This window comes from Haemorhous mexicanus, chromosome 1, assembly GCF_027477595.1.
Source record: "Haemorhous mexicanus isolate bHaeMex1 chromosome 1, bHaeMex1.pri, whole genome shotgun sequence".
NCBI classification, from domain to species: domain Eukaryota; kingdom Metazoa; phylum Chordata; class Aves; order Passeriformes; family Fringillidae; genus Haemorhous; species Haemorhous mexicanus.
This window is the reverse complement of record NC_082341.1, coordinates 154,128,117-154,153,475: the sequence shown is the minus strand read 5'-3', so window position 1 is coordinate 154,153,475 and position 25,359 is coordinate 154,128,117. Positions and strand designations below refer to the sequence as shown.

Here is a 25,359-nt window from a genome sequence, read left to right as displayed (position 1 = left end):
AGACAAAAAGCTCTTACCAAGACAGTAAATGTCACAACAGACACAACATGACAGAGAAAGCAGCAGATGTACAGAGAGGACAGTCAGAGCTCCCTGTTCAGGACATGGTGCCCCATTAATGCAGCTTAACAGCAGCTGACAGCTCTGCACTGCAAACGTCTGCAGAAATAAATGAAGTAATCTCTGAAACACTCAAGTGCAGAGCTAAGGAGTTTATGAACCTTTCATTACTGCTATTAACTGTCCACAGACAGGTGTTTCAGAAAGCAAGAGCAGCTCAGAATAGGCCCTTTGTACTGCCTCAGTGCAGGGAGCTATTTGCACACTCCCACCTTTTGTCAAGGCAGCTGAAAGGACGAACACACAGGCTGGAAGATTTACTGTTTGAATGGAGCCTATTCATCCATCCAAAACAGGAGCTCATCCAGGAGATTACTGCCAGGAATATTTCACTTTTCATGCAGTATAACAGATTGAGGTAATACTACATGTGCAAAGTGCCAAAACCTCTCAAGTTAAACTGAACCTTTTCAAAAAATGTAGAATAATCCAAATGCCACCGTGCTGTGAAACCGTTTAGGTGCACATCTGCTTGCTCTGGAGAAAGGCAGACACACCCCACACAAAATGTTCTGGATTTGGAAGCACTGAGTGCTAGCAATATGGAAATTAGTTATAAAATTAATGGCACAGAATACAAAGACCTTCATTATGATTATGACAGCTTGCAGACTCCCTTGCAGTTCAAAGCACCTACCTGGATTTATAGCTTGATATTGCCTGTGCATCTCAGCTTGGTTCAGTTTTCAGCTGTCATTTCTACTCTGCCACTTGAAAAAGTTTAGGAACCTGGATTTTATCTAGGAACACTTACATTAAAAAATACTTTTGATGATTGTTCTGACTGAAAACAAGTACCACCTCACCTATATGCAATTCTGTGCACTTAGGTACCGAAGAAAATAATCCATGCACAGAATTCTAGAGGAAAAAGTAACCTTTTGCTGCAAAAAATCATACTGGATGGAAGCAGAACCCCTTTAAATGCCACTTCAACATCAGATCTTCAGGAGCAACAGCATTCTTGCAGTAGGTATCACAATGAAAGGGCTACACACTAGAAATAGGTGGCTTGAGGTCCACCAGCAAATGCTTTCAGAACTCCTGCCTGGAGAATGATTAATCAGTTGAAGCATCCTGCAAAACAGCTCTGCAGCATACCAAGGATACAAGTGTGCTGTTGAAGGTGTTATTATTTGTTAAGTATTACAGGCACTGCTACCTGAGTACATTAAAGCAACGAAAACACTTAATTAGATGATTAACCCATTGGTCACCTGATGACACACAGTAAGTCCCTTTCTGGTTTACAGAAACATAATGTCAGTGCTTTGTAATGTCCCAAAAAGTCAGAACATCTGCAGCTGTACAGGGCACTACACTCAAAATATCTCATAGAGGTCTTGGCTGCAATTGCTTATGGTGCATTCAGAACAGCCACACACCCCAGCAGCTGTTTCATGCCACATGGAAACATTTCAGTAGTACAACCAAAATAAGGAAAACCTGTACCTCTCCACCCCTTTCCTCCCCTCCACCCTAGTGTACTCTAGCACAGTGAAACACTTTTTCTAAAAAAAAAAAAACCCCAAGCACCAAAACCAGAAGGGCAGACATTCTGAAATGAGCCATTAAATGCTATCAAGAAAAAGGAAATTAAAAAAAAAAAAAACAGAATAAAATTTAATGGAAACCTAAACAGTTGAGTTTCCAGCACCGTGGGAAATGCCAGCACCAAATTCAGCTCTGTTACTGGCATTCACCCCCCTCCAGTTACACACACTCCCATCTCACAGATGCAACAGCAAAAAGGGGAAGAGCTGTGCAGCTGTGTGAAAAATTCCCCAGTTAAAAGACCAAGACAACACACAAGACTAACGTGGAAGGTTATTGTCCTGTTGAACTTCCCTATAATTATTCACATATTTACAAATCACTTGAAGCTCAGATTGCACAGTACTGATCAACTGAACTCCTCTCAGAAACCAAAACAGACTCAAAAGAGAAAAGCCATCTGTAGACATTAATGCTTTAAATAGGTGCCAAACCCTACACTATGAGATCAAGGCAGAGGTGTTTAATTATAATGTTTAAATAGTTATTATGTTTAAAACACCCAGCCAGAGGCAGAAGCAGATCTAGAAGGGTAGTTCTATCTGTTTACTGTCTCCTCTAAACAGATACAAGAACTAGAAAGACTTTTACAACATCTGGAATTTTCCATGGCTGTCCTGAAGATTTTCCCACTTCTCCCTCAGTGGGCTCTTTTAAAATCCATTTGCTAATTGACTGCTTCTCCCAGCTCAGAGATGCCTCACTTCAGAGCAGAAATTACTCATTTATGAATACTTTACATAAACCACTGATGAGTACTGTAACTGTCAAACTGAATCCATTTCCCACCCAGTGGAAAGCTGGGGTGAGGTGAGGCCTCTCACAGGCTGGGCTCACAGTAGAAAAGCAGCAGGAACCCCACTAAAAAAGCTGGATGGAAACAGTAGCCACAGGTGTAGTCACAGCTGGAAGGGTTCCATATGCAGATTAGCAGCAACTTGAGATTTGAGACTTATAAAAGGCAGCAGTGAATCAGCTCCTGCAATACCAAGGGCTGATGTAATTCACTTAAATATAAAGGGGGGTGGGAGTGATCTGGGCAGGAAAGGAGAAAGGAAAACAAACATTTCCTTTTTATTTCACTGAACATTTATTTTGATTTCACACTGACCTGTGCACACCCTGTTTCCATTATGTTGAAGTGCCTTGTCCACATTAAACCCCTTCACTAATGCTTTAAAAATGACAGAGCAGAGGTACATGCCCTTAAAAGGGCTGCCACAGTGACTAATTTCTGATCTCACAGCCTTTTGGAGTCAATGTCTAAAGTGCCCAGGAGGAAGGCACTGCTTTGCTCCTCCAGGGCTCTCTTCATGCAGCCTAGGGAAAGCCAGTCAGTGCTCCAAGAATACCAAAACCCACAGCACAGGGAAGAAGAGGTGCATGGGCTGGGGAAATGAGTGCTCAGGTCTCATTTGGGCTGGAGCCAGGAGAGGGGCTGGGGATGCACCTCAGCTGGCACCCAGGGAGCGCTCCCTTGCTCATCTGCTCGGGATATGAGCACCAGCAGAACAAAGGGGAAGACTCAAGCTCCAGCCTAAAACCCCAACATCTTTCAACCTATGTACAAGAAGCAAACATCTGCAACTGAGCTCAGATTTGACTCTAGAAAACTTGACTGAAATTTAGGGAGTAAAACCTCTTCTGCCTTTGGACAACAGGTCTGCAAGTGAAGACACACAGTAATGGCCAATGTACCCAGGCAGGTTCCCTGATGTGAGAAGGTTTTAATTCAAAATAGATGCAAAGAGATCTTAACAATTTAACAGTAAAGTAACCTCAAAATAAGAGAAATTACTTAATAACAAAATAGATCCATGTTCACTTAGCTTTTACATCATCTACACTGCAGAGTACACTCCAGTGTATCATAAGAATTTCTCTTCTAGTTCTACAACATCCAAGTAACCACTCTACTTCCTCAAGTGACTTGGATTATTTCCCTAATGTGTCATTAACTGCTTATTAATACATATATTCACGTTCTTATGGCATTTATTTGGTGCTTTATAAAAAGCCTTTTGTGCTTTGAAAGCGATTTTCGTAAGAGTGGAAAAAACCACTCCAAAAAGCCAATAATAACTGTAAAATATCCATTCCCTACACATTAGCAAAAACCCCCAAAGAAAATGAAGACAACATCATAACTAATACCCTTGGTATTCAGAATTTCCACTTACTGTCTGGGCAACATTGACATAGCATTTCTTCTTTTCCCCTCACACACAACCTTAACGTAAAACTAACCACTGCTTTAGCATCACACAGCTCTCCTGATCACATCAAGCAAATTCAGGTATTAAAAACCTGCAGTCATTTCCAGCAGAAACACACAGGGGAGCAAATCTTACCAAGAGAGACAATCCTTGAGGGCACTAAAATATGGGTATCTGGATATAACACAAACAGCACAGGGTACAAAGCAGGCAGGCACCTTCCCAGTTTGCACGGATTCCCAAGGGCCCTGCCCATTTGAGGAGGTGGAGCCATCCTGCAAGAAAACTGCACATTAATGACTTTATGTTAATCATGAATTTATGGCTGAAATTTTCTTGAGAACTTTAGAGATGTGATATCCAATTCCCTCTATATTTCAAAGAGATTTTGATGTCTAACTCCCTTTAGGTCTTCAGAAAAATGTCAGCCTACGAGACAAACAACATGTATTCAAAAGAATTTCAGCACAAAATGTATTTAGAAGGAACATCTTTCATTGTTTGGAAAGAACAATCTATACCAAAAAAACATCCAGGGGATAAAGTCTGCTTCTCAATATCCAAATCTCCTAAATGAAGTCCGTAACAGTTCTTCCCAATGCAGTGTGCTCCAAAGTACTTCATTTAAAATGGCAACATAAAAGTATGATTTGTCCTGTACTCATCCTAACATAGAAACACACCTGTTAATGAATTTGATAAATTAAATCTCACATTATTTTTAAAGTGTTTTGCTTTTATATATTTTATTAAGTTTTAATAGAAGAATGAGTTAAATAACATACTTGCATAGATTGGTAGTACTGTGCAACAACTCCGTATGTTCTGTTACCACAGACGTCAGTGAAGACCAGGAAATGGATGTGGTCCTCTTTGAATTCAGAAGTTACATAAAGTCCTCCTGAAACAAAGGCAGCAAGCATATTTTTAATTATATATTGAACTACAGTTGTGTGAAAGATAATTCATGACAAATACTGCACATTGCGACTTCATGTCAAGAGAAATGTTTCATTTTAAGGGATTAAAATGTAATATACAGTCCATTTGAAGTAAGGGTTGTTACAGAGGTTGTAAGCTGCCCATTACTGAAGAAGCAAAAATGAAATTATTCTGCATTTTCAGAGGCAAAATACAAGAAATAGGTTTAAATAACTTTTTTCCCCAAGATATTAAAAAGGTCTGCAATAATGACACACATATTAAAATTTCTCCAATTAAACCTGGAGGAAATATTCACTACTTCAGGCATATCAAAATATAAAGTGAGAGAGTACTCAACCATTTTGGGGTGAAAAATAATTTTTCAAGTGTGTGCACATTTGCACTTCACTCAAACCAAGATTTACCAAAAAGGGCTAAAAAATAAGGGCTGAACTATGGGTCAAGAAATATTTACATTAATATTTACAGTTCTCAACAAGAAGTGTGAACCCTGATGTACCTGGGAAGCAGAGCTGTGGCAAAGCAATAAGATCAATGTCCTTTGGAACTGTCACATCTTCTGTGTCAGGTGCTTTCTGCTCCCCGTTGAGGCTCTTGACATTTTCAACCTTGGGTCTCTCTTTTTTCTTTCGGAAGGAGCGGCGTTTGCTTTTGGTCAAGTTATTACCAGCATGAATCATCTGAACATCATCTCTGCTGATAAACGGAGGCACAAATACTGAAAGAACTTCTGGATCAAGGGGAGGAAGATTTCTGAGTTTTCTTTGAGTGCCCTATAGAAAAAAAAAAAAAAAAAAAAAAAAAAACCCCAAACTCTAAGATGACATGCATCCTGATATGTGGGGATTTTTCATAATTTTTAACCCTGGTTTTCTTTTACCCCTAAATTGTACGTGCCAAATATATTTTTCTGCTTCCTAAATAATTGATTTGTCCTTTTAAGTTTTTGTTTTATGCATGTTAATGCAAGGAAAATGGTCATTTTTAGCAGGCAAGGAATCCTTCATCATTCAAAAGGTCCCATATCAGTATTATGTCTTTGGCAAAAGAAACTAAACAGATATCAAATACCATATTTCCTCCTTTTCAGTGTTAAGATATACTTAAACTATATTTAAAATAAACACTGGCAACAGCAACAAAAAAAATGGGCAGTAAATAAATGAAAAGAAACAGAAACAGCTGAGCCTCTTAGATAAGTCTTTGTTTGACTTCAGGAAAAGCTTCCTTTCAACTCAGAACAAATAACACGCACCTTAAAAAAACCAAAACCAAACCCTAAACAACACAAACACAGACTTTCACAAGACAACACTTAATTTTATAAGGCAATTAACAAAGCACAATTAAAAACTACAATCATTGATACAATAAATACAACTTTAAGACACTGAAGCCATGAGAATCCCTCCATACACTGATCACTCTGTGTAACAGGCAACCCAAGAGCATGTATGAAATTACAACATTTTTGTAGGCAGCTTTGCAAAGTATGACTGGCCTGAAAGCCCTCACTGCCCTGCAATGACAAGCTGTGCAGGAAGTGATCAGAGAGATTTCCTCATACTGGGGAGCACTTTTTGTATTCTTGACCATACAGTCGAGCCAAGTAGCTGCATTTCCAATTACTTCACTGCAATTTCAATTCTTCCTGCAAGGTTAAAAAAACAAACAAAAGCTTTGTTTAACCAACGGATATTTGGAAACAGGAAAGGCGAGCCCCACTGTGGTAAAAAGTTGTTTTGTTTTTAACTTTTTGCAAATATCTTCAAAGTCAGAGGAGGTGAAGCATACATGCTGCTTTTATCACCAGATATGATGCAAGATGCTCCTTGAGAACCAGTGCTGGCCTCACCCATCATTACCCTATTTAAAAAAAAAAAAAAAAAAAAAAAAAAAAAAAAAAAAAAAAAAAGCTCTGTTGCCAATCTTCCACTGTCCAGGTTTTGAGACAGAAGTAGTCTCAGCTCTTACATCCCAGCAGATATGTCCACTAATAGTTTTCTTTTCCACATTTGAGCATCATAGGAAAAATGTGAAGGAATGCTTCATGACATGTTAGTTATGGTCTCTTAAATTCCATAAACTAAACTCTATTTATAATAGAATATGGTGAAGAAAGTACTTCACTAAAAATAAGAAGTGAAAAAACACACTTTTTAATGAACAAAGAGCCTGAACTAGAAGTAAATTGGAGTGGAAAAGTTCAGGTAAGTATCCAGTGGGATAGTCAAAAGATAGCAGTGACTTTAAAAAGCATGTCATGATTTGGGGTACTGAGTGCCACATCCTCACAAGCTAACAACTTCAAGTGTAATTTCCTTAGTTGGCGCCTGACAAAGGCAGTGAAGAAACTGGAAACACAGATAAATTAACTATGATCACCCTCAAACTAACTAACATGCAGCTAAACATTTCAGGAGGAAATTAAGAATTAAGGCTCAGCTCTGAGGCTGTTATGCAAGAAAAACACAGACAGTACCCCAGCAGCAGCATTTTCAACTTGGCAGATTCGCCCTGCTGAGGTTTTCACACAGAGCTGCTTTGACAGGGCAATCCCTGACTTACACTGAGGCATCTCTGTGCTCCGAAGTGCTGGATGGCAGCCAGCAGTTTAATGGCCTCACAGCCTAACAGCTCCTGAAATGGCAGATCCTTGATGTCTTGAACTACTACAGAGACATCAAACACCACTTGTCCCTACAGAACAGCTCTGTCAGCACTGTCACTGACCCACTGACTCAGTCTCCAGCATTTGAGTCAGCCCATATTAATGTCTTGACCAAAGTCACATTTTCTTACTCCATGAGTTCAGGGATAGTGAATAGGCAGCAACAGAACAATATTCACTTGTTTCTGCTATTCTTTGAACATTTGAACAACTTTTCTGCTGCTAGTGTTACTTCTTCACTTTGAAATACTTCCCTTTTGTAGCTTCTTTCTACCAAATCTCCTTGCATCATACACAGCTTCTTAGCAAAAGCAGCGGGGGATTTCACTCCATCCCCACTTGATGGTGTTCCTGTAACACCCTCCTGTAAAGGGCACTGATAAAAGACAGACTTTTACAATGACTGCACTATTTAGACATAAACAGTAGTGTGTTGAAACCACAAATCAGAGCATGACTTCAGCTATCTGGTGTTTCCTTGACCTCATTCTCCTCTTCCCATCATGGAAGAAGTTAATTGCACTTTGAATGTCATGAAAGAAATAAGGTTTCTTTAAGAAATAATTAGACAGGGAAAGTATGAAGCCTCAGAAAAATTAGATTGGGCAGGACAAATAGGACAAAAGTGAATGGTTTTAAACCAACAGAGGGCATGTTTAGATTAGATATTAGTAAAAAATTCTTTATTGTGAGGGTGGTGAGGCACTGGAACAGGTTGCCCAGAGAAGCTGTGGATGCTCCATCTCTGCAAGTGTCCAAAGTCATGCTGGATGGAGCTCTGAGCAAGCTGGTTCAGTGGAAGGTGTTCCTGCCCCACAACAGGGGCATCAGAACTGGGTGATCTTTAAGGTCCCTTCCAACCCAAACAATTGTAGGATGATCTCTGCAGATTCTTGTGCAACACTTCGCTCAAACTAATGATAAGGCTGACATTAGGTCTGGTTGCATTGGGTTTCATCCAGTCAAGTTTCAGAAGTCCCTTGGGAAGGAGATTCTTCCTCCCTTATCCCCCAGCCCTCAGCACAGCTTCTTCTGGTCTCACTCTTGTTTGCCAGCAGCTCTCCAGCATAAAGGTACCCAAATGTCAGACAATATTCCAGTTGTGAACCCAAGGGTTTTGAGTAATAACAATAAGAGCAATAATCCCTTCCCTTTGCCTGTGAGCCACAGTCCTGATGATGCAGGCCACTGCACAGTTACTTATAAGACAATCACACAACAGCTTGGGTTGGGAGGGACCTTCAATTATCTCATTTGAATCCTCCTGCCATGGGCAGGGGCATCTTCCACTAGACTGAGCCACCCAAAGCCCCACCCAATTTGACCTTGAGCACTTCCAGGGATAGTGCATCCACAGCTTCCCTGAGCAAACTGTGCCAGGGCCCCCACCACCCTCACAGTAAAATTCTCCCTAATATCTAACCTAACCCTGCCCTCTGTCAGTTGAAGCTGTTCCTCCCATTCTATCACTCCATGCCCTTGTCAGAAGTCCCTCTCCAGCTCTCTTGGAGACCCTTCAGGTACTGAAAATCCACAATAAGGTGACCCCAGAGCCTTTTCTTCTCCAGGCCATACAGCCTCAACTCTCTCAGCCTTTCCTCATATGAGAAGCGCTCCTCTAATAATCTTTGTGGCCCTCCTCTGGACCCAACCCCAAGAGCTCCATGTCTTTCCTGTGCTTAGGATCCCAGAGCTGGATTAGCACTCCAGGTGGTGCAGAGGGGTTGAATCTCCTCCCTCACCTGCTGCCCACACTGCTTTGGATGCAGCCCAGGACATGTCTGGTTTTCTGGGCAGCAAGTGCACATGGCCAGGGCATGTCCAACTTCTCATCCACCAGCACCCCCAAGACCTCCCTGGCAGGGCTCCCTGCATCACCCAGTCTGTACCAACAGCAGGGACTGCCTTGACTTAGGGGCAGCACCTTGCACTTGGCTTTGTTGATTCCCAGGATTTCCATGGATTCACTTCTAGGGCTTTTCCAGGTGCTTTTCACTACAACAAGCACACTCTGCTGACTGATGCTCAATCTGATCACACCTCATTTCTTTCGGGCACCTTGACAGCCAGGGAGGCATTACAGAAGCAGAAAAAATTGTTTTGGTGAAAAATTGTCTGCATCAGCAGGGCCAGATAGCACGAGACAGCTCTGTACCACTAAGTGGGGTGGGCAGATAAAGAACCCACTGATGGAACCTGTTGAAGATCTGAGACATGTCACAGACAGCTTGCACATGCTTGCCAAACCAAAACTCAGCTTTAGAGCTGTAGATAACATAGGGAAAAGAAGCATCACTTCTGTTCATTTCATTCTCACAAAATACACACTTCCAGTGCTAAGAAAGAAATCTCTAGCTGAAAATAGCAGCCTTTGATCTTTTCAAATGGAAATCTTAGAGTGACAATTTTCTTGGCAATAAGGATAAGAAATGGATGACAGCCCAGAAATTTCTTTTTCAGGAGCTTCAGTGGAAAACTACTTTTTTTTTTTTCCTGGAGTCCCCACTGACAACAGGTCAGTCATACAAAACTTTTCTTACTTTGGGGGTGGGTTATATTATTGTCCCACTGACTTCATTTGCTTTATCACTCCATGTTTACTACAGTTAAGAATGCACCAACACACTGTGAAGACCACAATTTGAAGCACTATCAGGATTTTTACCCACTGTAAAAATTACATTTATATTTAATCTGTAAATATCATCAGAGATCCACTACTTTCATTTAGAATGTTATCTTCTCTCAGATAACATTCTGACTCAGTAAAGTATTTTCTTTCTACAATCACTAAAATTAGCCATAAAACATATTCCACTCTCCTCATGCAGATAGTGCTGCAGAAGGAAAAGGAAGTGGAGTAAATCTGCAAGCTTTCCCTAAGACAGTGACTGAAAACCCGGTGATGCAACAGTTTGCAGGGACTTTACTGAAGTTCATATTGACAAAAGAAAGGACTACTTTGTTTTCTGATACCTTTTTGTATCTTGAGCAAAGAATCAATTCAGAACCTGCAGTATGATCAGAATATCAGAACAGCTTCTGCTTTCTGTAGCAAATTTCTTATTTGTTGCCCCACAGGGTTTTTTTTTTTTCAGAAAGCAGTGAGAACTAAGCAGACTGGAATGAATAAGAATTTCCCCTTCCTTTCGGTTCACTTCTAACTCTTCTGATAAAACACCACATACACACAGATTTCAAAAGTCTGGTGCTGACATTTAGGAAGTATTTTCCCATTCTGAAGGTACACACGAATGAGATCCTGGAATGTGAACCTCTGCTTGGCTGCTATCACTTAAGAAGCTGACATCAGCAAAAGCCGTCTCCTGAGCCAGTGAACAAGCAGCAAGCCCAACAAAGACTTCTTTATCTAATGCTATTAGAGCACAATCAAACAAGTTCAAGCAGAGCAACTGAGATCCCTGGGAGCTGTCTGGCCTTTTTTTGCACGTGCTGGCACCACTGCTCTTCCCACTGCGGTGCAGCTCGTAGGGACGGAACAAACCCATCAGCACACTCGAACCGAGCAGAACCAGGAGGAGAGCGCTGTCATTGTGAGCCCACATGTGAAAATAATAAATTATAAACCACGTATTCAAAGCAGTAACCGACGCACCAGCTCCTGCCGTATCCAAGTGGTTCAGGTTACGCCAAACTCAGAGCACTTGAGCTCACGGGGATTTAGACCTCGTGTTTTCCTGAGGATAAGACTTACCAGCCTTTATTCTTTTGCTTTTCTCTCCAGCGGAGACAGGTCGTGCAGTAACACCAGTAAAAACCGCTTCGTTAAGCGTTTTGCTGTCCCTGCTTATATAAATCTACAGTGAGTTCTCCATCTAAACTCAGACTTTTGGAAAAGTGCAGCTACCTCACACCGCTACCAAATTCTCCCTGTTTTGCTGACGATCACCTGTCAAAACAACTTTCTGTCGGGACATTTCAGCTCCACGCGCTGACAAACCCAGCCCCACGCACTCGCACCGCCCGCCCGAACCCCGCTCACCTGGAGCAGCGCCCGCACCCGCTCTGTGGGCGCACCGACCAGCAGACAGATCTCCAGCAGGCCCGAGGGCAGCACGTCCTCCATGGCACAGCCGGGACAGGGCGGCTCCTTCCCTGCGGGCAGCAGCTCCTTCCCTCGGGACAGCGGCGCCTTCCCGCCCTCAGCGCCGCCCGGTCCCGCCCCGCGGGGTGAGGAGGAGCGCCCGCGCCGCACGCGGGAAACCTCCCCGCCGGTCACTACTCTGCGCATTTTGATTGGCTATTCTCCTGTCACTCTAAGGAGCTGTGTCCAATCAGAACGATAGGGTGTGCGGTGGGCCGGGCGGGGGCGGGGCTTTGGAGTGAACGCGCTGAGGGGGCGGAGGGCCGAGAGCTGAGGTACTCAGGTCTGAGATGTTGAGGGCTCAGGATTGAGGGATGGAAGATAAGAGGTGGTAGCTGAGGGGCTGGGAGTTGAGAGTGAGGATGAAATGCTGGAGGATGATGGGCTGAGGGGCTCAGAGTTGAGGGGCTGAGAGCTGAGGGGCTGAGGAGCTCAGGGCTGAGGGACTGAGGGCTTAGGGTGCGGGGCTGAGCGGCTGAGATACCTCTGGCCCTGTTAAAAACTAGTGATGGGGTTTGTGATTTACAATCACGCGATTTCCATGTTGACATAACAAAGGGCTATAATATTTGCTAGTTTTAAGCAACAAGGTTGGGACCTAATTGCACCATCTCTTGAATGTGTTCCAGACCAGGCTGGATGGGGTTCTGAGCAGCCTGCCTAGTGGAAGCTGCTCTCTGCCCATGGCAGGGACTTGCAACTGGATGATCTTCAAGTTCTCTTCCAACCCAAACCATTCCGTCATTCTTTCCTTACCTCGTTTCAGTGTCTCACCGGGACAGCCCCTGGGAAAGACACTTCGCGACTCAAGGTCGGGTTAATTTTTCTCCACGGGTTGTTTTCCTCGTGGGGCTGTTGGCCAGCAGGGCCTGAGGTGCCTCAGGGCTGCCTGTCACCCTGTCAGATGTGGGTGATGTCATGGTCTGGCTCCCTGTGGAGCACAGCCATTCCCTGCTGTTTGCTGCAGGTGACTCAGCAGGACTGTGTCACCTCATCAGAACTATCACTGCCACTACACGGGAGTTTTCTCTTTACCACAGGTCACTGTTTCCACGGGCTGTAAGCACAGAGCCGGTGACAGGCTGTGCCGTGTTTCCCCTCTGGAGCAGCAGAGGCACAGCACAGGGAACTCCGAGGTTTCTTCTTGAGCTGCTTAATCTAAATACACCATGAGTCACTCCGTATGTATTGGCTCTGTGCAGATCTGCACTGAGAGAATGTAATTCCTCCGGGACCGGAGCATAAAGTACCCGAAACCAGAGATCGGTTTCTCTGAAACTGGAGGTACGAGATAAAGTTTCATCACAACCACAAATATTTTTTTGTGGACTAGTGTTCCGGTATTTTAAATGCAAAAACATTCCCTGTCTAAATGGTTCCAGGATTTCATGCACTTATCAGTTCAGGGGTCAAATCAGGTCTCAAAAAGTAGAAAGAACGAAGTGATTTTATTATTTCATGGGGGTTTTATTGTCTGAATTTTTGTGTTAAAGCTCAGGATTATATTTGGTTGTCTCAAATTTTGAGGAAGGCACACACCCAGAATATAGGAAACTGTTCATACAGCCGTGATCTAAAGAAGAAAATTCTTGAAAACCTGGAAGTTTCAGGGATCACTTCTCCAAAGTGGTAGAAGGAGATCCAAGTTTCAAAGATTTATATTCATGAACTCTGAGGTCATAAGGGATTGTTAAAACAATCTTGTTTAGCCTGTGTAGCCCAGGTCACAGAATCAGAGTGAATCCTGTATTAATACAGTAACTTCTGGCTGAGGCAATGTCATAGGAATTGTTAACAGTCGCTGTTAAATGTTGGGCATCTCATTTTTAGTTTCACTTTTTAGCTTAGCTCTTTGGAGCTGGATCATGTTACATACATTGGCTGTTGCTTGAACAGACTTTTTACTATTAAAAGATTTCTCTCTGCAGAGTTCAAAATTATTAATCTCTATTTCTAAAAGATTATACAACTCATATTTTTAAAACTCCATCCCTGATCACTTTTGTGCATCTTTTCTCAAAAATTTCAAAATTTTCCAGTATTATTTTTGAATTGGGTACACCAAAAACAAAGCTGTATTATTGCTGAATGCTCAGTGGTAAATCACATTGCTGTTTCTGACTGATATCCCCACCTAATTAAAACAGAGACAGACAGATACATGAATCATTCAGAAAGGGTGTAGTGTTTAATTAGTTATCCACTGCAACACGATATAGTTTTCTTAGGGTTATTACTTCCAACATGACAATCCTACATCTTACATTGCTTGACCTATGACTATGACCAAGCATTTGACCATATTATTAAAAAAATTACAAATGAACCAAGGCTATTAAGCAATTCAGGTCACCCCTAGTTAATTAATCTGTATCATGATCATCTTCTGATTTCTCTGCTATCTGCAATGATAAATTCTGGATGATTCTTGTTCATAATTCATGTAGCACTCAAAGCAAAGATACACTGAGGTTATTATCAAAACAGAGCTCCAAGATGAAAGGTACTAATGTGAATCTGGTAAAATCTCAAGAACCCTGGAAGCAGGAGACCTGCTATATGGGGTCACTGGTAAGAGACAGAATCATTCACATGGAGAAGAATTCCTCTGTGCTAAAAGAGATTCACGTAGCTTGAGTAATTTTCTTCCTAAAAAATATTGTCAACTGAGGAAGAAATGCTAGCTTTTAATATGTGGGGGTGTTTTGGTAAGATGACAAATACAGTAAATGTTTCTTTGCTGACTCTCTAGGTGCACTGGCTGCCTAATGCAGAAAAAACTGTGGTTCTTGATATGTATTCAACATGGGAAAGACTCTATCAGACCTACAGGGCCATATCTGAATAATTAAAGATTCTCTTGGCATAGAATCTAATTTACCTTCTAAATACAGTGTTTCTGTTTTAGCCAGACTGTTAAGGGGAAAAAATAATTTCACCAGTTGTGTTTCTTTGATGTGATCTTGCTTATAAAATAACTGAGTGACTTATTGAGTTGCACCTCAGTCCTTAGGGGTGTGGGCCAGATTAAGAGTCTGGACTCTGAATTTCAGGAGAGCAAATTTTCAGCCCTGTAAAGAATTAGTGAATGGCACCCCCTGGGAAACTGCTCTCAAGGAGCTGAAAAGAGCTGGCACTCCCTGAGGACAAAATTCTTTGAGTGCAAGAGCATTTAATTTCCATGTGTAAGAAATGAAGTGAGGAAGGCAGGAGAATGGCGTAGGTCAGTCAGGACCTCCTGGTCCTGAAGTGTAAGAAGGAAATGCACAAGCAGTAGAACAAGAGAGGTATCCTGGGAAGAATATAGGGACACTGCCCAGATGTGTAGAGATGGGATCAGGAAAGCCAAAGGCACAACTGAAGCTGAATTGTCAAGGGATTTTATAGGTATGTTGGCCAAAAATGTAAGATTAAAGAAAGAGTCCACACACACACACACACACACACACACACACACACACACACACACACACACACCCAGACACACCCAGACACACACAGATAAATAAGACAGGACAACTGCAGAAAACCAACACAGAAAAGTCTGATTTTCACTAATGCTTGTGTCCCTTTTCAGACAGTGCTGAAAACTACACAGTGACTAACAGAGGGTTGTGCATCCTGCAGAGTTTCACCCTGATGGGTGTAAGGTCTGCAGGAATTTTCATTTTGAAACTGAATACAGACATCACTCATGTTCTGCAGGTTTATTGATAGTTAAATCCTTTTCTTGGGCTTATGATCAATGTTGTGGCACAGCAGTATCTGTAGGTGAGAACTGAAACTCAGACCACTGCTGCCTTCCACTGCCTGGCTTACAGGAAGATACATTGTCTTGAGAGGTGTTGGGTGCCCCATCCCTGGAAGTATTCAGGTCAGGCTGAACAGCGCTCTGAGCAACCTGATATGGTTGAAGATGTCCCAGATCATTGCAAGGGGATTGCACTTGGTGACCTTTAAAGGTCACTTCCAACCCAGACTGTTCCACAATTCTGATTTCTCTGTCCATGCTAAGCACCGCTGCATAAATAAGAAATCTTTATTCTGTCCAGTAAGAACTGTGTGTTCTAGCCAAAGAAAAGACAGGACACACAGCTTGACCTGTGCTGCTCTATTACATATCAGACAACTCTTTGCAGTCTGGAAGTCCATTTAAAAACACCACCTCTCAGGATTTTAAACTGCTTATCTCTATATACAGTTCTTATGTTCTTATCATCAAGGTCATTCATAGGGCGAGGGATTTATTTTGAACAAAACTCAGGGAGTCAGGTTGACATATTCTCTCTAATGTTAGCATTTCTCATTTTATATTCCTTCTTCCAGAATAATGAAGCAGGAGACTTCTGGGAATCTGCAGTGAAAGATCTTTACTGACAGACCTAACATTTCTTTCATTCAGGACAGTTCACTTTCTAAATTTACACTGAAATTAGCAACCAAGCAACTACTGACTATGCAAATCAAATCAGGATTTTCAAATTAGGGCTCTGCACAGACTTAAAATTTCTCTCTCAGTGCCTCAGAGACTTATTGCCATTCTTAATAATGCTACAAAACCTACTATGAGAATTCTTTATTGTTTCAGGTGTTGTCTAGCTGAGTGCAATGACTTTGGCCTCAAAATAATTCTGTAAGAGATCACCAGGTTGAGCATAGACATGTCAGAAGGGAAGGAGGACAGTTCAGAGATCTCTGCACCTATTAATGGTTTTATTTGCATCTTCTTTCTATTTTACTTGGCTTGTCTGGCTTGTGCTGTCACCATTTACAGTATTACAGGATACAAATTTTCTGCAGCATTGCCTGTCATTTGTCATGCATCTCTTTAAGAATATATGGATGTGTTTCACTGGCATTACAGAAAAATGCCAGCAATGGAGCAGGTTTTACAATGTGTCAGTTTGGATGTGATCTCAACTTGAACCTGCCCTTGTGCTGGAGAAGTCACCTGCTGCCTCCTATTTCCTCAGCTCCAGACCTATGGAAATGTACCCCCAGTTCAACCTTTTCTAGGAAAATGCCCCTTAAAGCTCAGATCCCTGTGATTTATCCGCACGTGCCAAAGGATTTTGTTGTGTTTCTCTGTCACCTCTGAGAAAGACAGAGCATGTACTAAAATCAGGCAGCAGAGGCCTGGAGCTGTGCTGTCTCCATCCTCAGAGGTTTTCAAAAAGAGACTGAAGAAAACTCTGAGCAAACTGGGCTGACTTGACAGCTGACCCTGCTTCGTGCAGGAGGCTGGACTACAGATCTCCTGAGGTTCTCTCTGACATGGATGATTCTGCCATTCTCAGGGGCTCTGTGTACTAACACAGCAGGAGGGTTAAAATTTCGTGTATGAAGGAAACAAGATGTTAGAATTATAGCAAACAAAACAGGGAAAATCCTCAGCCAGTTGTACAGTCAGTGACCTTTCAAATGAACACAGTTTTTCTGTGATGGGATAACTGAGTCCCAAGGAAATAGCTTTGGGTGTCAATACAGTACTTATTTCTCATCACCTCTATATTTCTGATAAGGAAGCTGGCTGTAATTTTATTTTTTAAAGGAAAAAAAAAAATGGTGAAAGTCCTAGGAGGGAAAAATAGGAGATTAGCTTTATCACAGGTCCCGCATCTAGAGAGATGTAGCAACACAGAGCTGTCAGGCCTTGGCAAAGAACCAGATTAATGTGAGTGCTCTGAATATTAGAAACACTTTGCATTGTAGATACTGTGAGATATTCCCGAGGCTACAGAAGAGCTTATTCCTGAATCTCATCACTCCAGGGGCAGTTTTAGCGGTGTTTTATTTATGTGGGATGCATAATGTGTCCCTCAAATCTGACTGGATTAATATGACATGTATTATACTTCCAGTTCTTTACCATCTGGCACAATCTCAGGCAGCCAAGGAGATTTTGCAGCTGCTTTTTATAGTAGCATTAAGATTTCATAACATTTGTTCTTTTACAGCATTGCTGTAAGAGAAATGCAGACTCAGAATTCCTGAAGTGTTGGGACAAGATAGACAAGAGGTCAATTAGTGCACAAAAATTGTCAGTCAGGTACAGAAAATAAAATTTCAGACAGACCAGGTTTTGTGTAATAGCTTCTTGTATGCATCACTGTAAGAAACCTTAAAATACATCAGCATAGATATCATCATTCCTAACTATGAACTACTTTTTGCTTTTTTAAATTTAATATAGTATGCTTGCTTTTTCTCTCTGGAATCTGAGGAATCTCTTGACATACTCCACTGTGTTCAGAAAATATCTTTCAGCAGTTTCATAGCTGAACAAAAGCACCATATAGTAAACTTCACCCTTAATTAATTTTAGCTTAGTTCAGTGCATATTAAAAGCCAAACACTTTCCCTCTTGATATTTTGTAGCAGCCTTACATCATTCTTGTTATGAAAAAACAGCATATGTAAACAAAATTATCTTTGTTATATAAGAAACAATCTTCTCTAAGCTGGTGAAGTCTTCATATATGTAAAGGTTTTTCATTTTTAAATATTCACATAACAAGGCTGTTGAAGAAGATTAATCCAAGCTTGGATCCAACCAGAGTAGCCATCTTATTTTCCATGTAAAATAACCAGCTTCCAAGTGACCTCTGCTTATCTCCAGATCAAAAATGCTTTAAGAAGAACCACAGAAAGGCAGCACATACCAAGTATCCTTTAGAGCAGCCTAATACAGAGAATTCACAGGTATTAGGGAGTGTGGCTGTGGGTAATGTGAGGCCATCCCAACTTGTCAGCATTCCATGCTGCCCCTCCTCATTCCTAGCAGACAGTGCTACGTTATGGAGCAAAGCCTCACGGAAATCTTTTGTAAGCACAGAAGGGGCAGAACAATCTCACACCGTTGTATCCGAAGCTAGGAAGATGTGGACCAGACAGATGGACCACAGGGTGGTTGAAAACTGGCTGGACCATCAGTTTGAAGGGTTGGGGTGAACCAGCTTGAAATCTGACCTGAGTGAATGGCATTCCTCAGTGTTTGATGCAGGCTAAAAATACTTGGCATCTTCCCCATGGATGTGGAGCGTGGGGTGGAAGATGCCCTCAGCAAGCTGTGGGTGCCCCTGTGGGTGAAGGCTGAAAAGAAGAGCAGCTGTAAGAGAAGGTTTAGGAGAATCCAAGTGCCATTCACCTGAAGAGAGGTCATAAAGTAGAGCAACACAAACTCAGAGGCACACAGTGGGAGCACAGGAGACAACAGCTGAAAGCTGCAGCAAGAGATTTTTGATTGAATACAAGGAAAAATGTTATCACCATGAGAATGATTAAGCACTTCAGCAGGTTCTCCAAGGAGCCAGTGTGATCTCCTTCCTTAGAGATTTTTGAAACTTGGCTGGATGAGAAGCAGAGCAACCCAATCTAACTTAGAAGTTGTTGCTGCTTTGAGCAAAGAGTTGGACTAGAGACCTCCAAAGGTCTAAACAACATTTGTATTTGATTCTATAATTAAGCCCATATTGCTTTATTTCCACACAAGGTTCCTTAGAGATTTAACAGTGCAACAGACAGAAAACAAAGTTTAACTATTTGCATAGCTAAACATATCATCTACTTTTAGGTGTACTGTTATAGCACTATAAAGGGAGTGTATTTAAATATTGCCTGACATATCAAATATAGGAATTAGGCACACGTTGCTGTGTCATGTATGACTGAAACTGGGCAGAACACAACCTCATAAATAATTAACTCCTAGTTAATCATGTGTCAACTTCTACAGTTAGAACAAGGAGGATTCTGCACAACTGACTTTATAGAGAAAAGGGCATTTGTACAAACACTACCCAATAGTCTGTGCTTGTTTTCCATGTTGCACTTCTAATGTTTAATTAAAAAAAAAAAAAAAATTTGGGTTGGAAACCTTAACTGACAGTGTGTCCTCACTGTCTTGTTTTCTGTGGTTCTTGTTTATTCCTCCGTAGTGGCTATTTCAGTTTTCTGTAGAGGCATCCAGTTAGTTGAAGACAGAGAGAATATCTCACCTACCAGGGTGAATTGTTAATCAAAAATATTTTAAATAATTTTCAGAGCAATTTAGGCTTCCTTTTCTGGCACAGTTGAATCTAATGTTGTTTTCCTTGTTTCAATTTACTGTTCTCTGGTGGTAAGAAAATTTTTCAGAGTTAATTCACCTGTAATCTATAAGAGAAATCCACCAAAATACAACATTTTACACGAGGAAATAACATAAACTGACATAAATGGAAATGACTGAAAATTATAAAAGTGGGTTCATAGTCCACAAAGATTAACCTTATGTCCCATTTTCAAGTGTCAGAAAGAGCAAACCATTAATGACATCTGGCCTTCCTAGTGCAGGATGATTCTCCTGAAGGGTGGCTCTTAGTTTTCTCTGTTTGCAGAGCACACACAACACCAGGAGCCCAGCTTGTTTACCTGCCAAGTTATAATATGTTACAGGAGTGTTCATGGTGACTGTGGAAAAAAAGAGTTCTTTTATTTTATTAAGAGCTCTTGTGAGGGTAAAGACAGTTACTGGGGTGGAAAAGGAGTTTGTCATATGATTTGGGAAAGCTTCCTCCTAAGACAAACAGTGACTCAGAAAACACTTCTCATAGCTCCTGTAATATTGTCACCAACGTTCTTCATCTACTGAGAGTAAAAGTGATGTAATATAAAAACATATAGAATTATAGTTTGTATTAAGTTTGTATGAAAAACTAAAACCAGGTATAGCCCAAGCTAGAGTTAGAAATAAATTTATTTGTACTTTTATAGAATATGGTAATTACTTTTATGTCCTGTCTAAAAAAACCAGATTGTTTAGAGTTTTCACATTGTGCCGACTGAACACATAAACAACAACGTTTTCCTATTCATTCTGTTTCCCAACTACATTGTTTGTATTGGCAAGTTCACTTGTTGCATCTCTACTAAAGTTAAGTGTTTGTATTGGCAAGTTCACTTGTTGCATCTCTACTAAAGTTAAGCGTTCACCTCTCTCTCTCTTTTTTTTTTATTTTTATTTTTATTTTTATTTTTATTTTTATTTTTATTTTTATTTTTATTTTTATTTTTATTCCTCAGGATCAATCCCACACAACTCATTATCGCACTGCAACCTGAGACTGGAAATGCCTGAGGGCGGGAGGCGTTTCTCCGAGTGGAGCTCAGTCATCCTGCAGAGCAGGGCATCGGTCCAAGGCTGCGGAAACAGCACAACAATAACCAACTGCCTTCTGGTATCTCTGTTAAAGTTCTCCATTGTTTTCAAGGAAAGCTGGTTTACGTCTTTCAGCAGATTGTCCCGTTTGGCCCCTTCACCGAACATGGCTGGAAAGGACATGAATATAAATTGTGAAATACATCATTCTGCACTGTCCCTGTTGCACCAAAGGAGAGGCGATTTTTAGAGCATGTTAGGAATGTGCAGTTTGGCACAGCCGTGTGAGGCATTCCCTTTCAAACCTTTCTTCAGGCACTGCAAGTTGCTCATAGGTCAAAAAGCCAATCATACACTGATAGAATCTACGTGTCTTTGATGACCACAGTACATGCTGCTCATAAAAACTGGTTCAACAAAATTTCTGGTTCCTTTCCTGGCTAATTACAAAATAACAGCATTGTTTAATTGAGAAAGCACATTAGTGGAGTTCATAAATGAGTCTACAAACAGATTTTCCTGCAAAATCTCTTCTTTAATTCATATTTCTCTGGGTTTTATCCCACATTTAAGATTTTTCATGGAAGCTTTCTTACAGAGATTTGCTGCCAATATATTGCAGCACCAGTAGAGAGCTGACTGACTTGAACAAGATACAATCACCTCTTTATAATGACATGCATGATTACCCCTGCAAATCATGCAATTATGATAAAGATTTCAAAGGAAAGAAGGTAATTTATTTATGCACTGTCCAGAAACATTCAGTCTCTTGTGGAGCAAAACCTGAATCTCAATATGGAAGTCTTTAGAGTAACTGTAACAAGACCAATCAGCTAACCAGGAAGGAATCAAAGACTTTATTATTAAAGCAGTGCCAAGAAAAGTGCTACAAGGCACTGTGCTGCAGTATAGAGTTACAATATGATATAAAGGCTGCATTTATTTCAATATTAACATCTTTAAAAAGCAGCAAATTTTGTTTGTGAGACTGCAACCTTTGAGTTTCCAAGTGATCTGGACCTTTCTAATTCTTGTCAAATAACAACAGCCAAGCCTTCTGTTTTTCAGCACAGCCAAAAAGCAAGCCTTAAACATAAACAGCATTAAAGCTTTGGCACTGAGTGGAATTTGTAATTCAGCACTAAGCCAACTATTGAATTTATTTTTCCTAGCACCTAAATACCCCATGGGGCTTATAACACCACTGATGCTCGGTGCCCCGCAGCCCCATGGCACAGAAGAGCTTACAGAACCCACAGCCAAGCAACATGGGCTTGTTTTGTCTTTATTCTCTGAGTACAGATGGCATTCAGTTCTGCTTAGTTAAAATAAATATCAGAATTTAAATATAACAGCCACATCCTCCAGACAAGTGATTGCATAAATATGCAAAGTCTGTGGTCTTGCTTTCATATTAATTTTAACTGCATCTCACTTACATCATCAGGCAAGGTTTTCTCCTTATTATCTTTCACTACCTGTCTCATTTCAGACAGCAAAGCCAACTCTAACACATTCCCACTCTATGGTAACACAACATCCATGGCTACCTCTCTAGTCAACAGCAGAGCTCTGACATGGTGTGCTTACCCCTTCAGCTGCCAGCAAGGAAAAAGAGAAGGTGAATGAGATGAAGATTCAAAGGTTGCCAGTGAATAAGCAACAGATACTGAATTCTGCTTTCCCATTCTGTTCAAGGTAGAAAGAGCATATCAAGCTCTTCACAGCTCTCCCATGAGATTTCTAGCTCAGGACATCTCATTCATCTTGTTTCCCAGGCCAGGGAGTGCTGCATCTCAGCCAGGCATCTGTTCTCACTCCCTAGGATGACATGGGTCAGATTGCCTGTGATCACAGTAACCCTAAACTATGCACACTAGAAAAATAGGGGCTTTTAAAGTATTCTCTGGTTTCAGTGCTCAACATTCGTTAAGGTTGTTTTCACCTGGTAGCTAAAGCACCACTGAAAAGCATAATGGAAATGGCCAGTGAATAATTTTGTCCTTTGTCATGTACAAGACCTTTTCTGATTTGCCACAGAGAAACAAGCAAGGTTTCTGTGAAAGCAAAGGGTCAGGATGGAGGCTGAGATCATCAGGTATTTCAGCTGTACAGAGTTTTACAGAGTTTACAGACTGCCTGACCCTTACCTTTGCAAATGGAGCTCTCAACGGTTCCTACAGAAGTCATTAGAACTTGCACTCCAATGGTGCCTAAAGCCATCAGGATCCAGATTTTGTAAAATGAAGTCTTTCCCCTAGGGAACATTTTCTCTCCATCTTTCCTCACCCTCATTGCATATTCTGCCCCAAGGCAGAACGGAAGCAGTTAGTGATAGCTGTAACATGCCTGCTGTCATGTGAACACATCTCACTGCAAACTGTGGGGATGCCAATACTGATTTCTCTTCACATTTTCAATTTCATGGCATTCAGCCACCCTCAGTAATGCTTAAGTCTGAATTGCAAATTTATCTCTGGTCTCCCCTCCTGCAAATCATCTACCCATCCAGTTTTAATTCCTTCTAATTGATAAAGAGAGGTGAAATTCCCATTCCTGAGCACCCTATCTAATTTCCTTGTTAGCCTTGCTTCAAGCAGGGGACTTAAGCTAGACACCTCCAGAGTTCCCTTCCAACTTGAGTTTTTCTTTGATCCTGCATTTTATAAGAGATGGTGTATTGAGTGACCATGTCCAGGTGCTGTCAATGGAGGAGCTGCAGGGGTGATGTCTGTGAGAAGAGGCCAAGGACTCCCCTGTGTCAGAGCCAGCTCCAGCCAGCTCCAAAATGGACGCACCACAGGACACAACTGGGACAATCAGCTACACTGGTGGCACCGCTGGGAAAACAGTTTAGAAAGGACAAAAAAACTGCACAGCAGCTGAGAGGAGTGAGAAAAATATGACAGAAGCAATACTGTAGACAGCAAGTTCAGCAAAGAAGGAGGGGAGGAGGTGTTCCAGGCACCAAGGCAGATTCCCTTGTAGCTCATGGAGAAGACTCTGCAGGTTGTTTTCCTGGAGCCCATTGAAGACCTCTCTGGAGCAAGTGGATGTACCCTGAAGGAAGCTGCAGCCTGTGAAGAATCCACACCAGAGAACTCTGCAGCTTGTGGAGAGGAGTCCATTCAGGAGCAGTTTTCTGGCAGGACCTGTGGCCTGTGGGGGACCTGTGTTGGAACAGTGTGTTCCTTAAGGTCTGTATCCCATGAAAAGGACACACACTGTAGCAACTCTTGAAGAGCTGCAGCCCATGTGAAGGACCCACCCTGGAGAAGTTCATGAAAGGGACTCCACACTGCAGCAGGGGAAGAGTGTGAGGAGGAAGGAGCAGCAGAGAGGAAGTGCCATGGACTGACCACAACCCCTATTCTGCATCCCCCTGCATTGAACAGAGAGAGGCAGGGGTGTACAAGAGTTCAGAAGAAAGAAGCAAAGTTGAGCCTAGGAAATAGGAGAAAGTGGGAGCAAGGTGTTTTCAGCTCTATCTTTTCTTCTCACTATCCTGCTTTATTTTTAATTGGCAATATATTAAAATAGTTTCCCCAAGTCTGTTTTGCCTGTGATGGTAACTGGTAAGGTCTGTCTTTATCTTGACCTGTGAGCTTTTCCATCTCATTCCTGCCCTCATTCTGTAGAGGAGGGAGAGGGAGAGCAACTGGGTGGTGTTTGTCAGCCAGCCAAGGTCAAATCCACTACTGCAGAGACTGAAACAATAAAACTTTCCCAATTTAAATTCTTTCAATTGTCAGTTTAAGTTCTTTACTTTCATAGCTGGTTTTTTTTGGGGTTTTTTTTTTTTTTTGAGGGGGGGTAAATAAAAACAAGCTTGATTCATGTAAAACAGATGATTTCTCAACAAATTAAGAAAAACAAGAACACAGAAACAAGGCAGTACTAAAGGCTGGCAAACCAGAGTTACTGCAGACTGAAGTACTGATGGATTTCACATCCAAAGGTGAGCAGGAGTCATTGCTATGTACCTTCCTCCAATGCAGCTATTTTCTTTCTAAGTTTTAATCCTCTGCTCTTACTAGTGTCCACTTTTTTTTCCAGAAGCAGAAAAAAATTACTTCTGGTAGCAGTGAAAGGAATAAGCAAAGTACAAGCTTGGAAAAAGGCTGCACACATTTACTGGTGAGTACTGTGCAGTGTTTATCTTGCATGTCTTGATGAAACCTGCTTTGCATGTTTTGAACTTGATTCTTGCAGATCAAACAGAAACAGAGTTCCCAAACCTCAGCAGCTGCAGAACAGTTACAGGCCCAATGACAGCTCAGGAATTGGCAATGCCAAGTGAAGAATGTCATAGTGGATTTACAATTAGATATTGGGAAGAAATTCTTTACTGTGAGGGTGGTGAGGCACTAGCACAGGTTGCCCAGGGAAGCTGTGGATGCTCCATCCCTGGAAGTGTTCAAGGCCATGTTGGATGGAGCTCTGAGCACCCTGGTCTAGTGGAAGGTGTCCCTGTCCATGGCAGGGGTTGGAACAAGATGATTTTTACAGTCCCTTCCAACCCAAACTCTTCTGTGATTCTGTGATAGTGATTTTCCTGGGAAAGAAAGAGGAAATGCTGTATGCTATTGATGCATTTCTATGACAG

At 41.6% G+C, this 25,359-nt stretch overlaps 1 protein-coding gene and 1 long non-coding RNA gene across 5 annotated transcripts in view; one reads left to right on the top strand and one right to left on the bottom strand.

Moving 5' to 3' along the window:
* Positions 1–11,681, bottom strand: part of DENND3 (DENN domain containing 3) — a 32,124-nt gene extending 20,443 nt beyond the window's left edge. Inside the window, exons 1-5 of one of the 2 annotated variants that reach the window (XM_059867741.1) lie at positions 11,510–11,647; positions 6,403–6,486; positions 5,335–5,608; positions 4,676–4,791; positions 4,026–4,165 (exon numbers count right to left, since the gene is read on the bottom strand). In XM_059867741.1, coding sequence (XP_059723724.1) covers positions 4,026–4,165; positions 4,676–4,791; positions 5,335–5,515 — 437 coding nt within the window. In that variant the 5' untranslated portion in view covers positions 5,516–5,608; positions 6,403–6,486; positions 11,510–11,647. Of the gene's footprint in view, positions 1–4,025; positions 4,166–4,675; positions 4,792–5,334; positions 5,609–6,402; positions 6,487–11,509 lie in introns of both variants that reach the window. The other variant, XM_059867731.1, reaches the window with a different exon arrangement.
* Positions 11,682–11,875: 194 nt separating this feature from the next.
* LOC132338324 (uncharacterized) lies at positions 11,876–25,027 on the top strand. Of its 3 annotated transcripts, XR_009489430.1 has the most exons (5): positions 11,876–11,939; positions 12,241–12,422; positions 12,652–12,895; positions 20,675–24,225; positions 24,810–25,027. It is a non-coding gene; the product is annotated as an uncharacterized LOC132338324 (long non-coding RNA). The 3 variants fall into 3 exon arrangements; XR_009489429.1 differs by lacking the exon at positions 24,810–25,027 and having other exon boundaries at positions 20,675–24,489; XR_009489431.1 differs by lacking the exons at positions 12,241–12,422; positions 24,810–25,027 and having other exon boundaries at positions 11,890–11,939; positions 20,675–24,489.
* The last annotated feature ends 332 nt before the right edge of the window (positions 25,028–25,359 follow it).